Source organism: Pyrus communis, chromosome 16 (assembly GCF_041283825.1).
Source record: "Pyrus communis isolate YQ-2024b chromosome 16, ASM4128382v1, whole genome shotgun sequence".
NCBI lineage: Eukaryota > Viridiplantae > Streptophyta > Magnoliopsida > Rosales > Rosaceae > Pyrus > Pyrus communis.
Window position 1 is genome coordinate 21,764,300 of NC_142580.1, and position 14,392 is coordinate 21,778,691.

General features: G+C 41.2%; 1 protein-coding gene across 1 annotated transcript; it reads left to right on the forward strand.

The window, feature by feature from the left end:
- The first annotated feature begins 9,823 nt into the window (after positions 1–9,823).
- Positions 9,824–13,739, forward strand: LOC148690134 (uncharacterized). Its single transcript, XM_088687193.1, has 2 exons — positions 9,824–13,036; positions 13,695–13,739. The coding sequence occupies exons 1-2, from the start codon at positions 9,824–9,826 to the stop codon at positions 13,737–13,739; spliced, it is 3,258 nt and encodes a 1,085-aa protein (XP_088543319.1).
- The last annotated feature ends 653 nt before the right edge of the window (positions 13,740–14,392 follow it).

Below are 14,392 nucleotides of genomic sequence, written 5' to 3' on the forward strand. Positions count from 1 at the left end.
CCATGCAAGGACACCCTACGGACAAAGTGCCCACAATTAATCGAGAATGGAGGGTGGGAGACACTCAATGCCGTGGGATATGGCAACCAATACCACTCACGTGGTGATCCGTTCTCTAATACTTACAATCCCGGTTGGCGTGATCATCCGAATTTCAAATGGCGAGACCCCCAACAAGGTCAACAACAAAGCGGATTTAGGCAACAACCCCCGGGTTTCTATCAAAAACCGTTGGCACCACCACAAGCCCAAGCACAAGCTGCCCAAAGCAATGTAGGTAATTCAAGTGATAATGATAAGATTTTTCAATTACTTACTACTTTGACGCAGGAAGTCCAAACTCAAGACAAAAAGAGGGTTTAATTTGTGTGCTTATTTAATCCGAAAGGTGGATTCGAATCTGCAAAAGCTATGCATTTGCGAAGTGGAAAGCAAGTCGGATCTGACCTCAAACCATCCAAATCACGTTCCAACGAGGAGGATGAGTTGAGAATTGAAGAGGAGGAGCAAAGGCCACTCACGGCCAAGGTGGAACCAAATGTGCCGCAAGTTCCAAGTGATCCTAAACCGTCCAATTCACCCAATAAAGGTAAAAACGTGTCAAGTTCAGTTCCTACTAATGCTTTTCCTTTGAATGTTCCTTTTCCTAGTAGATTTAAGCAAACAAAAAAAGAGGAAGCGGAAAAGGACATTCTCGAGACGTTTCGCAAAGTTCAAGTCAACATACCTTTGTTAGATGCAATCAAGCAAGTTCCGAGGTATGCTAAGTTCTTGAAGGAGTTGTGTACCACTAGGAAGAGGATGTCGACTATGGAAGTGGTAAAGGTAGGTGAAAATGTGTCCGCCATCTTGCAACGCAAACTACCTCCCAAATGCAAGGATCCAGGTAGCTTTACCATTCCTTGTGTCATTGGGAATACTAGATTTGAATCTGCCATGCTTGATTTAGGTGCTTCTATAAATGTTATGCCATATTCCATTTATGCATCTATGAACTTAGGAGCATTGAAAAATGATGGGGTAATAATACAATTGGCCGATAGATCTAACGCCTATCCAAAGGGAGTTTTGGAAGATGTTCTTGTGCAGGTTAATCATTTGGTCTTCCCGGCGGATTTCTATGTCCTCGAAATGGATGAATCGGACCATGCTCCTTTGCTGCCCATTCTACTTGGAAGGCCATTCATGAAGACGGCCCGGACGAAGATTGACGTGTATAGTGGAACTTTGTCCATGGAATTCGATGGGGAAGTTGTTAATTTTACTCTTTTTGATTCCATTAAATACCCTAGTGAGGACCATTCATGCTTTTCTATTGATATAATTGACTCTTTGGCGCAGGGATATCTCGACGATTTGAATGACGATGCGCTTGAAAAAGTCATTACACGAGGCATGGAACTCAAAACAAAGGGGGCAGATTGCATGCATGCCTGATAGGAGCATATTCATGCGACTTAAATGGCTTGTTCTCGTGCATTTACGTTATGTTTCTTTAGTTATTTTAGTACTTTAAGCTATTTTCGTGTGTTTGTAGGTCCAAAGGGCTAAAGGAGCAAAAAGATGCATTTTGGAGACTTTTGGAGCACTTTTGGGCTAAGGATGGATAGCTTATGCTTGGAGCCAAAGTGTTGGACGAAATTGAAGACGTAATTGAAGACCAAAGTGTTGGAACCTTGTTCTCTTTAGTTTTAGGACATTTAAACCTTTCCTAATCCCAATCATGCCATGCATAACACACATCCATTCTAACACATTGTCGTTGCACATGCATTTCCTTCATTAGTTAACCCACATGCTCTCATTACTTATCACCACATATCATATCACTTATCACTTATCACTTATCATCATCACTTATCACTTATCACTTATCATCACCACTTACCACTTATCACTTAACATGCACCCATCACCTAACACAACACCTTTAATTCACATGCATACCTATTCTTTAAATCAGCCACATGCATTCATATTCACCATCATTGCCGTGCACATTCCTTCTCATTTCCACCTTTCATTTCAGCCACATGTCTTCATCATTGCAGCCACCATTCACTCTTTAATCCACATGCATTCACACACACTTCACACAAACAGCAATCACATGCAAACACATGCATTTCCAACCCCAAACACTCATTGCCGTGAGTTCCCATTGCATTTCCAGCTTTGCACATGCATTCACTCACCACAAACAAGTCACATGCATTCATCAACATATCTAGCTGTCATTCACATGCATTTCATTCATCATTTCCACCCCCACATGTCCCTTTAATCATTCAAACATACACCCATTCACCATCAGAAAATCCACTTCATTGCACATGCATTTCCTTCATCATTTCACAACCTAATTCACATGCAAACACAATCTGCCATCATTCACAGAAAACACCATAATTGCCGTGACTTTCCCATCCAAATGCACCACAAATCAGCACATGCACCACCAATTCAATCAACACATGCTTTCACATACATTTTCAGATTGCATTCCCTTGCATTCCAACCAAAACCGTGCACATGCACTTGTTCCTCCATTAAATCAGCCACATGCATCTTCCATCACCATTTCAGCTTTCCACCTAGTTCCTAGCTGTCATGTTCCCCCATTTCACCTATAAATAAGCATGCATTGCATTCATAATTCATTCATTCATTCTTCCATTTCAGAAATTCACCCATTTCCCACATCAAAACTGCCCTTTGGCCGTGAGTTCCCTATAATCCAAACACCACCAGAAATTCATCCATTCAACCACTCCCCAAACCATTCACACCATCAAACTCACCTTAGACCTTGTGCCACAACGAAGAGGAAGAGAAGAGTGCCTAAACGTTCATACAATTCAAGTTTGAGTTGTTGGAATGTTTAGGTGTTTCTTTGATTTTCTTTGTTTAATTTCAATGCTCTTTGTTTTGTACGAATGAGGAATGGATGATAAGAGGGCTTAAACGTTCATACAATTCAAGTTTGAGTTGTTGGAATGTTTAGGTGTTTCTTTGATTCTCTTTGTTTTGTACCATGAGGAACTAAACCCCCCTTGGTTAGGGGGTGATTCGAATATATGTTTATGCTTGCATTTTGATTTGAATACTTCTAATTGCGTTTCATAAGTTGTGGATTCAATTCGTTTAACTGTTTGATTGATAACTTATTTATGTATGTTCATTGAGAGTGCACACTTAATTTTCATGCATGAATATGACGCTAGAATATAAGTGAGTTTCACCTAATCGTTATGAACTTATATTCACAAGTAGTGGAGGTTGCTTATAAACAATCGCGTTAAATGAATTCTTGGCATAAGTTTCATGCAATCCATAGTAACGAATGCCTCGTCAACACTTATAATTTTCATAGAGCGTAATGATTCTTGCTTGTACCTCTTCTATGCATTCATGTTGAGGACTTGTGGGGAATGTTTTGAATTGTCGCATGCATCATCCAATTCAATAACGTTAGGAAGATTTGAAGGTTAATTAGTGCATCACGGTTAACTTGGGGTGTTGAGTATCATAGTTTATTGAAATGCAATTGGAAATCATTTTATTATGCAAGTATAACATGTATAGAGATGAACCCCTTAGCCATTCTATCATCCATTCATTCCATTCCATCAAATTCGTTTTACAATCTGTTTAGTTTATTAACTTGTTTTGTTATTTCAATTTTCGTATAAATCTAAACCCCCCTTTACTTTAATGTCCAATTTAGTTTGTGCTTTTAAGTGTTTTGATTCATTTTATTTCCCAATTTCGTCCAGATTCACCAAAGTGCTCAAAACTGCCCAGAAAGTGATTTTAAGGCAGTTTTGAGTGTTTTGGGTGATGTTTGAGTCTTTTGGTTTGTCTTAGTGTTTTAAAGTTTAGCTTTGCATTCTTTGAGTCTAGTATAGTGTTTCATATTGTTATTTTACGTTTTTGAGTCAAATCCAAGTGGTTAACAATCCCTCCTAATCCCCGGTCTAGCACGATCCCTACTTATACATATACTGCAATTACCAACGAAAAGAGGGTTTAATTTGTGTGCGTATAAATCACGCATCAAATTTTGGCGCCGTTGCCTTCCGCTCCGATGCCTTCCGCTTCGACGCCTCGTAACCATGCTCCTTTGCTGCCCATTCTACTTGGAAGGCCATTCATGAAGACGGCCCGGACGAAGATTGACGTGTATAGTGGAACTTTGTCCATGGAATTCGATGGGGAAGTTGTTAATTTTAATCTTTTTGATTCCATTAAATACCCTAGTGAGGACCATTCATGCTTTTCTATTGATATAATTGACTCTTTGGCGCAGGGATATCTCGACGATTTGAATGACGATGCGCTTGAAAAAGTCATTACACGAGGCATGGAACTCAAAACAAAGGGGGCAGATTGCATGCATGCCCACGGCATACAAGAGTCATCCCATGCCGTGCCCCCTAGTGAGGAATTACTTGAAGTTGTGGCTGCCCTTGAGTCCTCACCTAAGCTTGATGGTAAGTATACTAACCGTGAGTCCATTCCCATTTCGACTAACAAATTGCTTCCATCTATAGTTCAGGCACCTACCCTTGATCTCAAACCATTACCGGGCCATTTGAAGTACATTTTCTTGGGGGAAAAGGAGACATTACCGGCCATCATTTCTTCATCACTCACGGCACAAGAAGAGGAGAAACTAGTGCGTGTTTTGAAGGAATTCAAATCTGCCCTAGGGTGGACATTGGCCGATATCAAAGGTATTAGTCCCGCCACATGCATGCATCATATATTTCTTGAGGAGGGGGCCAAACCAACTAGAGAGGCTCAACGCCGTCTTAACCCTCCGATGATGGAAGTTGTGAAGAAGGAGATAATCAAGCTGTTAGATTGTGGAGTTATCTATCCTATCTCGGATAGTAAGTGGGTTTCGCCTATCCAATGCGTGCCGAAGAAATCTGGAGTGACGGTTGTGGAGAACGCAGAGAATGAGCTAGTGCCCACTCGAGTCCAAACCGGTTGGCGCGTATGCACTAATTATAGGAAGATAAACGCCCCCACGAGGAAGGACCACTTCCCATTGCCGTTCCTAGATCAAATGTTGGAAAGGTTAGCAGGTCATTCATTTTATTGTTTTCTTGATGGATATTCTGGTTATAATCAAATTGTTATTGCCCCGGATGATCAAGAAAAGACCACTTTTACATGCCCCTTTGGTACATTTGCTTATCGTCGCATGCCATTTGGGTTATGTAACGCACCTGCTACATTTCAAAGATGCATGATGAGCATATTTTCAGATTATGTTGAGAAAATTATTGAGGTTTTTATGGATGATTTCAGTGTGTTTGGTAATTCATTTGATGGTTGTTTAAGTAATCTTAGTTTGATTTTGAACCGTTGTGTTGAAACAAATCTTGTGCTTAATTGGGAAAAATGTCACTTCATGGTTAAACAAGGTATTGTTTTAGGACATATTATTTCTGAAAAAGGCATTGAAGTAGATAAATCTAAGGTAGACCTTGTTCGTCACTTACCCGCTCCAACTTCGGTTAGAGAGGTTCGTTCGTTTCTTGGTCACGCAGGTTTTTATAGGCGGTTCATTAAGGATTTCTCGAAGATTGCACAGCCACTATGCCGATTGCTGCAAAAAGAGGTGGCGTTTGAGTTTGATGATGCATGCTCCACGGCATTCAAGCACCTCAAGGAGGCTCTCACTTCGGCTCCCATTATCACACCTCCAGATTGGAGCCTTCCATTCGAGTTGATGTGCGATGCTTCGGACTATGCGATTGGTGCTGTTTTGGGGCAGCGAAAGGACAAACAACCTCATGTTATTTATTATGCTTCTAGAACATTAAATGATGCTCAATTAAATTACTCAACAACTGAAAAAGAATTACTTGCTGTGGTATTTGCATTAGATAAGTTTCGGTCATACTTACTTGGGACTAAAGTCATTATTTTTACTGATCATGCAGCTCTCAAGTATTTGCTCACAAAAAAAGAGGCCAAGCCTAGACTAATTCGATGGCTGTTGCTTCTACAAGAGTTTGACATTGAGATTCGGGATAAGAAGGGCGTGGAGAATGTGGTGGCTGACCACCTAAGCCGCATGGTGCATAATGAGGAGTCCCTACCCATTGCAGAGACATTCCCCGATGAACAATTGCTGTCCATAAAGGTTAGTACACCGTGGTATGCTGATATAGTTAATTTTTTGGTGTCAAAACGTATTCCAAGTGAGTTCAATAGGCACCAACGTGACAAACTTAGGCATGATGCACGGTTTTATGTGTGGGATGATCCATACTTATGGAAATTTTGTCCCGATCAGATTATACGTCGTTGTGTGCATGATTCTGAATGTCATTCAATTTTGAGTTTTTGTCATACATATGCATGTGGAGGGCACTTTGGCACACAACGCACGGCCCTCAAAGTGTTACAATGTGGATTTTATTGGCCTAGCATTTTTAAGAATGCTAGAACGTTTTGCTTAACATGTGATAAATGCCAAAGAATGGGTGGAATTAGTGCAAGGGACCAAATGTCGCAGGTTTCTATCCTAAATGTTGAAATTTTTGATGTTTGGGGTATTGATTTTATGGGTCCCTTCCCTTCATCGTATGGTTTCATGTATATTTTGCTTGCGGTTGATTATGTGTCAAAATGGGTGGAAGCCAAGGCCACCCGGACTAATGATTCTAAAGTGGTTGCAGATTTTATTAGAACTAACATTTTTGCAAGGTTTGGAATGCCACGAGTGATCATTAGTGATGGAGGGTCACACTTTTGCAATCGGACCATTGAAGCGTTATTGAGGAAATACCATGTCACCCATAAGGTTTCTACACCTTACCATCCTCAAACGAATGGCCAAGCCGAGGTTTCCAACCGAGAGATCAAGCAAATACTTGAGAAGACCGTTGGGCCAACAAGGAAGGATTGGAGCTTACGGTTAGATGATGCACTTTGGGCGTATCGTACGGCGTACAAAACCCCCATTGGGATGTCCCCCTTTCGACTTGTCTATGGCAAGGTGTGCCATCTTCCCGTTGAATTGGAGCACAAAGCACTTTGGGCCATCAAGAAGTTTAACATGAACCTCGATGAAGCGGGAAGTCAAAGGAGATGGCAATTAAATGAGCTTGATGAGATAAGGCACGAGGCGTACGATAATGCAAGCATTTACAAGCAAAAGACCAAAGCTTTCCATGATAACATGATCCGTGGGAAATCATTCTCAATTGGGCAGAAAGTGTTATTGTTCAATTCCCGATTACGTTTGTTTCCCGGTAAGTTACGTTCTAAGTGGATTGGACCATTTGTTATTATTAATGTTTTTGTTCATGGTGCAGTCCAAATCCAAAGCTTGAAAACGGGACATGAATTCAAGGTGAACGGGCATCGTTTGAAGCCCTATTATGACACCTTTGTGGAGCATGCCGTGGATGACATACCCTTGGAAGCCGTGGGCCTTAGTAAAGAGTGAATGAGGTCTTCGTCCGGCTGTACGACGTAAAAGCAAGCGCTACTTGGGAGGCAACTGATAGGAGCATATTTATGCGCCTTAGTTAGCTAGTTCTTATGCATGTTTGTTATGTTTTCTTCGTTAAAGTAGTCTTTTAAGCTACTTTCATGTGTTTTCAGGTTTAAAGGACATATTACATGAAATGATGCAATTTGGAGCTTTTGGAGCAAAATTGAGCTGGAATGTGGTGTATGCAAATGGAGCACATGGAATGGACGAGGTTGAAGGTCAAAGGAGCTTAAGAAATGAAGAAATGAAAGTGAAGAGCAAAGAAGTCGGAATTGGCAACCAAAGTTTCTAAAGTTGGAAGTTTCTATTCTTGGAGGTTTCCATTTTCGTGAGTTTCTATTCTTGGCTTTGGGCTTTTAGAGCACCTAAACCCTAACTCCTTGTGGATCCTAAGCCCATGCCGCACCTAAACCCTAATCCTAGCCCACTTAATCAGCCGCACCCTAGGGCCTAATCATTTAATTTCTGCCAAGTTAAACCCTAATCCATCTACCCTAAGCCCATGCCGCACCTAATGTTCTAGAAACCCTATTTTCTGGTGGATTCTCAACCCTTGCCGCACCCAAACCCTAGCCCATTTGTCTAACCTGATTTCTTTAGGGTTTGGCTGCCTATATATATATGTTTTACCACCTTGCCGCATATACCACCCTCTCCACAAATCAGAAATTCGTCAAAATAAATTCAGCCCCCTTGCCGCAGCCTTCCTCCACCAATCTGCCATATTTTCACCCTTTGCCGCAACCCCCATGTCCCCTAAACACTACCATATCATTCCTTACCTACTCATCCATCTAAATAACCCCTAGAACCTGTCCTAGTTCTTGTGCCGCAGACAAGAGGAGGAGAAAAAGCTTGGGACGTTCATGCCATTCTATTGAGGATTGCTGGAACGTTTTAGGTGTTGTCTTTCCGTTGAATTCCATGTTTAATATTGATATTCTTTGTGTTGTGAGTATGAGGAACTAAACCCCCCTTGGTTAGGGGGGAATTCGAAACCATGTGCATGCTTGCAATATGATTTGATTACATTCAGTTGTTATTTCATAAGTTATGGATTCAATTCGTTCATCTATTTGATTGAAAACTTATTTGTGTATGTTGATTGAGAGTGCACGCTTCGTTTTCATGCATGAATATGATGCTAGATTATGAGGGAGTTTCACCTAATAGTTACAATCTTATAATCATAAGTAGTGAAGGTTGCTTGAAAACAATCGCGTTGAATGAATTCTTAGCATAAGTTTCATGCAATTCATAGTAACGAATGCTTCGTCAATGCTTATGTTTTTCATAGAACTTAATGATTCTTGCTTATATCTCTATTATGCAATTCATATAGGGAACTTGTAGGGAATGTTTGAGTTGTCGTATGCAATCATCCAACTTAATAACTTGTGGAAAAACTGAGGGTTAATTAGTGCAATTCACGGTTAATCTGGGGCGTTGAGTATTTATAATTTATTGGAAGAACAACTGAAAATCGTTTTGTTTGCAAGTGTGACATGTGTGGAGAAGAACCTCCTAACTAGCCTTTTATCCATCCTTTTTATCCAAAAACATTCTACAATCTGTTTAGTTTAAAGTTTCTGTTTTATGTTAAATTTTCGTCCAAAACAAATCCCCCTTTAATTTGAAGTCTTAGATTAGTTAGAAAGTGTTTTGATTTGTGTTTCTAAGTATTTTGATTCAAGTTTTCACCCAATTTCGTCCAAATTAGTGTAGGTGCTCAAAACTGCCCAGAAAGTGGTTTTTAGGCAGTTTTGAGTCTTCTAGTTGCTGTTTTGGGCTTTAGGTTTGTTTAAGTGTTTTAACTTTTAGTTTTGCATTCTTTGAGGCGAGTTTAGTGTTTTAAACTTTGTTTTTGAGTTTTTAAGTCAGTTTCCAAGTGTTTAGAAATCCCTCCTAATCCCCGGTCTAGAACGATCCCTACTTACATCTTTACTACAATTTGACAAAAAGAGGGTTTAATTTGTGTGCTTAATTATTTCGCATCAAATTTTTGGCGCCGTTGCCGGGGATTAGCAACTTTGCTAATCCCTTGGATTGTTATTTTCTGTTTACTTTATTTTTGTTAAGTCTCTGACCTAGTTTTATTTTCCTTATTTTAGGTATTAGTGTATGACTCGGAGTTCTCAACCGATTCGTGAGCATATCTTGGATTTTGACGATTTTGAGAGGACTTTGAGACGGACAAGGAAGCAACACGAACCAAATCCACCAAGCCCGGAATCTGACCTCGAGGAACAAGTCCTAGAGGAGGAGGAGGAACCCACGGCAAGAGTATTTGAAGAACCACAAGGCATGGCGGTGGACACCCGGACACTCAAGGAGCTTGCAGCTTCGGGATTGGGTAATGCCGCACCCTTGTGCATTCAATATCCCACGGCTGCCCAAGGTAAGACGGATGAGTTTGAATTAAAGTCAAGTTTGCTTCATCATATTCCTAAATACCATGGCTTGTCCATGGAAGATCCTAACAAACATTTGAAAGAATTTGAAGTAGTTTGCTCTAGTATGACTCCCGTCACTGTTGACGGAAACATCTTGAAGATGAAGGCTTTTCCATTCTCTTTGATGGATAAAGCCAAAGATTGGTTATATGAGTTAGCTCCCGGCACTGTCACTTCTTGGGAGAGTATGAAGAGAGCGTACTTGGAGAAGTTCTTTCCAACTTCTCGCATCATCCTCCTACGCAAAAAGATAAGCGGAATCCAGCAAGAAGAAGGTGAGTCTTTTCCTACATATTATGAACGATTTAAATCACTTGTTGCTTCTTGTCCACAGCATCAGATGAAGGAGGAGTTGCTCTTGCAATATTTCTACGAGGGTCTCCTACCTCTAGAACGTCAAATGCTTGATGCTTCGGCGGGTGGAGCATTGGTGGACAAGACGCCCAGGGATGCCAAGGTCTTGATCGCTAACCGAGCATTGAACGCTCAACAGTATGAAGGAGTAGGCCAAAGAGGACCCCCACGGCAGCAAGTTCACGAGGTAAGTTCCACACCCGATATTCATTCACAATTAGCTAATCTTACTTCCATTGTGTCTCAGATGGCCGAAGGAATGAGGGTGCAAGGACCGATTGTATGCGGAGTGTGTTCTATCCAAGGACATGCTTCTGAGAAGTGCCCACAACTCATTGAAAATGGTGGATGGGAGAGCGCAAATGCAATTGGGTTTCAAGGCCAAAACCAACCGAGGAACGATCCGTATTCTAACACTTATAATCCAGGTTGGAGAGACCACCCGAACTTCAAGTGGAGGGAGCCACAACAACCACCACAACAAGGAGGCTTTAGGCAACAACCCCCGGGGTTCTTTCCCAAAACCTACGGTCCACCCCAAAATCAACCCCAATCCGGCCCAAGTGCCTCAGGTACGTCTCTTGACAATGATGCACTCCTTAAGATACTAACTAAGTTGTCTAATGGGCAGGAAGATCAAGCGAAGGCTATGCAAAACCAAGATAAGAGGGTGGATCAACTTGAGAAACAAATTGGGCAGATTGCCGAGTTTGTAGGTAAGTTTCGAGATCCCGGACAACTCCCTAGTTCCACCATTCCAAATCCGAAGGGAGGTTTCGAATCAGCCAAAGCAATCACCCTAAGAAGTGGTAAGGAAGTTGGGGCAGTTCCTACATCAAAAACAGGTCATAACGAGGATGAAATTTTGCAAATGGAAGAGGAAGAAACAAGGTTGCCCACGGCAAAGGTGATTCCACCTTTGCCGCAAGTCCCTATGGTCCCAAATCTGTCCAATTCGGCCAATAAAGGTAAAAATGGGTCAAATTCGGTTCATACTAATATTTTCCCTTCAAATGTGCCTTTTCCTAGTAGGTTCATGCAAACGAAGAAAGAAGAGGCAGAAAAGGATATCCTTGAAACCTTTAGGAAAGTTCAAGTTAACATACCTTTGTTAGATGCAATCAAGCAAGTTCCGAGGTATGCTAAGTTCTTGAAGGAGTTGTGTACCACTAGGAAGAGGATGTCGACTAAGGAAGTGGTAAAGGTAGGTGAGAATGTGTCCGCCATCTTGCAACGCAAACTACCTCCCAAATGCAAGGATCCAGGTAGCTTTACCATTCCTTGTGTTATTGGGAATACTAGATTTGAATCTGCCATGCTTGATTTAGGTGCTTCTATAAATGTTATGCCATATTCCATTTATGCATCTATGAACTTAGGAGCATTGAAAAATGATGGAGTAATAATACAATTGGCCGATAGATCTAACGCCTATCCAAAGGGAGTTTTGGAAGATGTTCTTGTGCAGGTTAATCATTTGGTCTTCCCGGCGGATTTCTATGTCCTCGAAATGGATGAATCGGACCATGCTCCTTCGCTGCCCATTCTACTTGGAAGGCCATTCATGAAGACGGCCCGGACGAAGATTGACGTGTATAGTGGAACTTTGTCCATGGAATTCGATGGGGAAGTTGTTAATTTTAATCTTTCTGATTCCATTAAATACCCTAGTGAGGACCATTCATGCTTTTCTATTGATATAATTGACTCTTTGGCGCAGGGATATCTCGACGATTTGAATGACGATGCGCTTGAAAAAGTCATTACACGAGGCATAGAACTCAAAACAAAGGGGGCAGATTGCATGCATGCCCACGGCATACAAGAGTCATCCCATGCCGTGCCCCCTAGTGAGGAATTACTTGAAGTTGTGGCTGCCCTTGAGTCCTCACCTAAGCTTGATGGTAAGTATACTAACCGTGAGTCCATTCCCATTTCGACTAACAAATTGCTTCCATCTATAGTTCAGGCACCTACCCTTGATCTCAAACCATTACCGGGCCATTTGAAGTACATTTTCTTGGGGGAAAAGGAGACATTACCGGCCATCATTTCTTCATCACTCACGGCACAAGAAGAGGAGAAACTAGTGCGTGTTTTGAAGGAATTCAAATCTGCCCTAGGTTGGACATTGGCCGATATCAAAGGTATTAGTCCCGCCACATGCATGCATCATATATTTCTTGAGGAGGGGGCCAAACCAACTAGAGAGGCTCAACGCCGTCTTAACCCTCCGATGATGGAAGTTGTGAAGAAGGAGATAATCAAGCTGTTAGATTGTGGAGTTATCTATCCTATCTCGGATAGTAAGTGGGTTTCACCGATCCAATGTGTGCCAAAGAAATCTGGAGTGACGGTTGTGGAAAACGCGGAGAATGAGTTAGTGCCCACTCGAATCCAAACCGGTTGGCGTGTATGCACTGATTATAGGAAGATAAACGCCACCACGAGGAAGGACCACTTCCCATTGCCGTTCCTAGATCAAATGTTGGAAAGGTTAGCGGGTCATTCATTTTATTGTTTTCTTGATGGATACTCTGGTTATAATCAAATTGTTATTGCCCCGGATGATCAAGAAAAGACCACTTTTACATGCCCCTTTGGTACATTTGCTTATCGTCGCATGCCATTTGGTTTATGTAATGCACCTGCTACATTTCAAAGATGCATGATGAGCATATTTTCAGATTATGTTGAGAAAATTATTGAGGTTTTTATGGATGATTTCAGCGTGTTTGGTAATTCATTTGATGTTTGTTTGAGTAATCTTAGTTTGATTTTGCAACGTTGTGTTGAAACAAATCTTGTGCTTAATTGGGAAAAATGTCACTTCATGGTTAAACAAGGTATTGTTCTAGGACATATTATTTCTGAAAAAGGCATTGAAGTAGATAAATCTAAGGTAGACCTTGTTCGTCACTTACCCTCTCCAACTTCGGTTAGAGAGGTTCGTTCGTTTCTTGGTCACGCAGGTTTTTATAGGCGGTTCATAAAGGATTTCTCAAAGATTGCACAGCCACTATGCCGATTGTTGCAAAAAGAGGTGGCGTTTGAGTTTGATGATGCATGCTCCATGGCATTCAAGCACCTCAAGGAGGCTCTCACTTCGGCTCCCATTATCACACCTCCAGATTGGAGCCTTCCATTCGAGTTGATGTGCGATGCTTCGGACTATGCGATTGGTGCTGTTTTGGGGCAGCGGAAGGACAAACAACCTCATGTTATTTATTATGCATCTAGAACACTAAATGATGCTCAATTAAATTACTCAACTACTGAAAAAGAATTACTTGCTGTAGTATTTGCATTAGATAAGTTTCGGTCATACTTACTTGGTACTAAAGTTATTATTTTTACTGATCATGCAGCTCTCAAGTATTTGCTCACAAAAAGGGAGGCCAAGCCTAGACTAATTCGATGGCTGTTGCTTCTACAAGAGTTTGACATTGAGATTCGGGATAAGAAGGGCGTGGAGAATGTGGTGGCTGACCACCTAAGCCGAATGGTGCATAATGAGGAGTCTTTACCCATTGCAGAGACATTCCCCGATGAACAATTGATGTCCATAAAGGTTAGTACACCGTGGTATGCCGATATAGTTAATTTTTTGGTGTCAAAACGTATTCCAAGTGAGTTTAATAGGCACCAACGTGACAAACTTAGGCATGATGCACGGTTTTATGTGTGGGATGATCCATACTTATGGAAATTTTGTCCCGATCAGATTATACGTCGTTGTGTGCATGACTCTGAATGTCATTCAATTTTGAGTTTTTGTCATACATATGCATGTGGAGGGCACTTTGGCACACAACGCACGGCCCTCAAAGTGTTGTTGATGTAATATTCCTTCCTAATGCTAGAATATGTTTAGTATAATGGCATAAGTAAGGGTGTCGAATCCACAGGGACTAATTGGACCTATGTAACTACTTGTTTGCAAGAAATCTAAGAAATGAATCAAAGTAATCAAATTGAGCAGATTTGTTGTTGTTACTTAAAAGCATAAATAAAAGAAGTAAACACAACTAAATGAATCAACAACCAATATAACGAGATAGTATCA

Excerpts from the sequence above, each read along its gene's own strand:
- LOC148690134 (XM_088687193.1), top strand. The coding sequence starts at position 9,824 with ATGGCGGTGGACACCCGGACACTCAAGGAGCTTGCAGCTTCGGGATTG. Across the intron at positions 13,037-13,694 it reads ATGTTGAGAAAATTATTGAG|CTCTCAAGTATTTGCTCACA; the intron begins GTTTTTATGGAT and ends CTGATCATGCAG.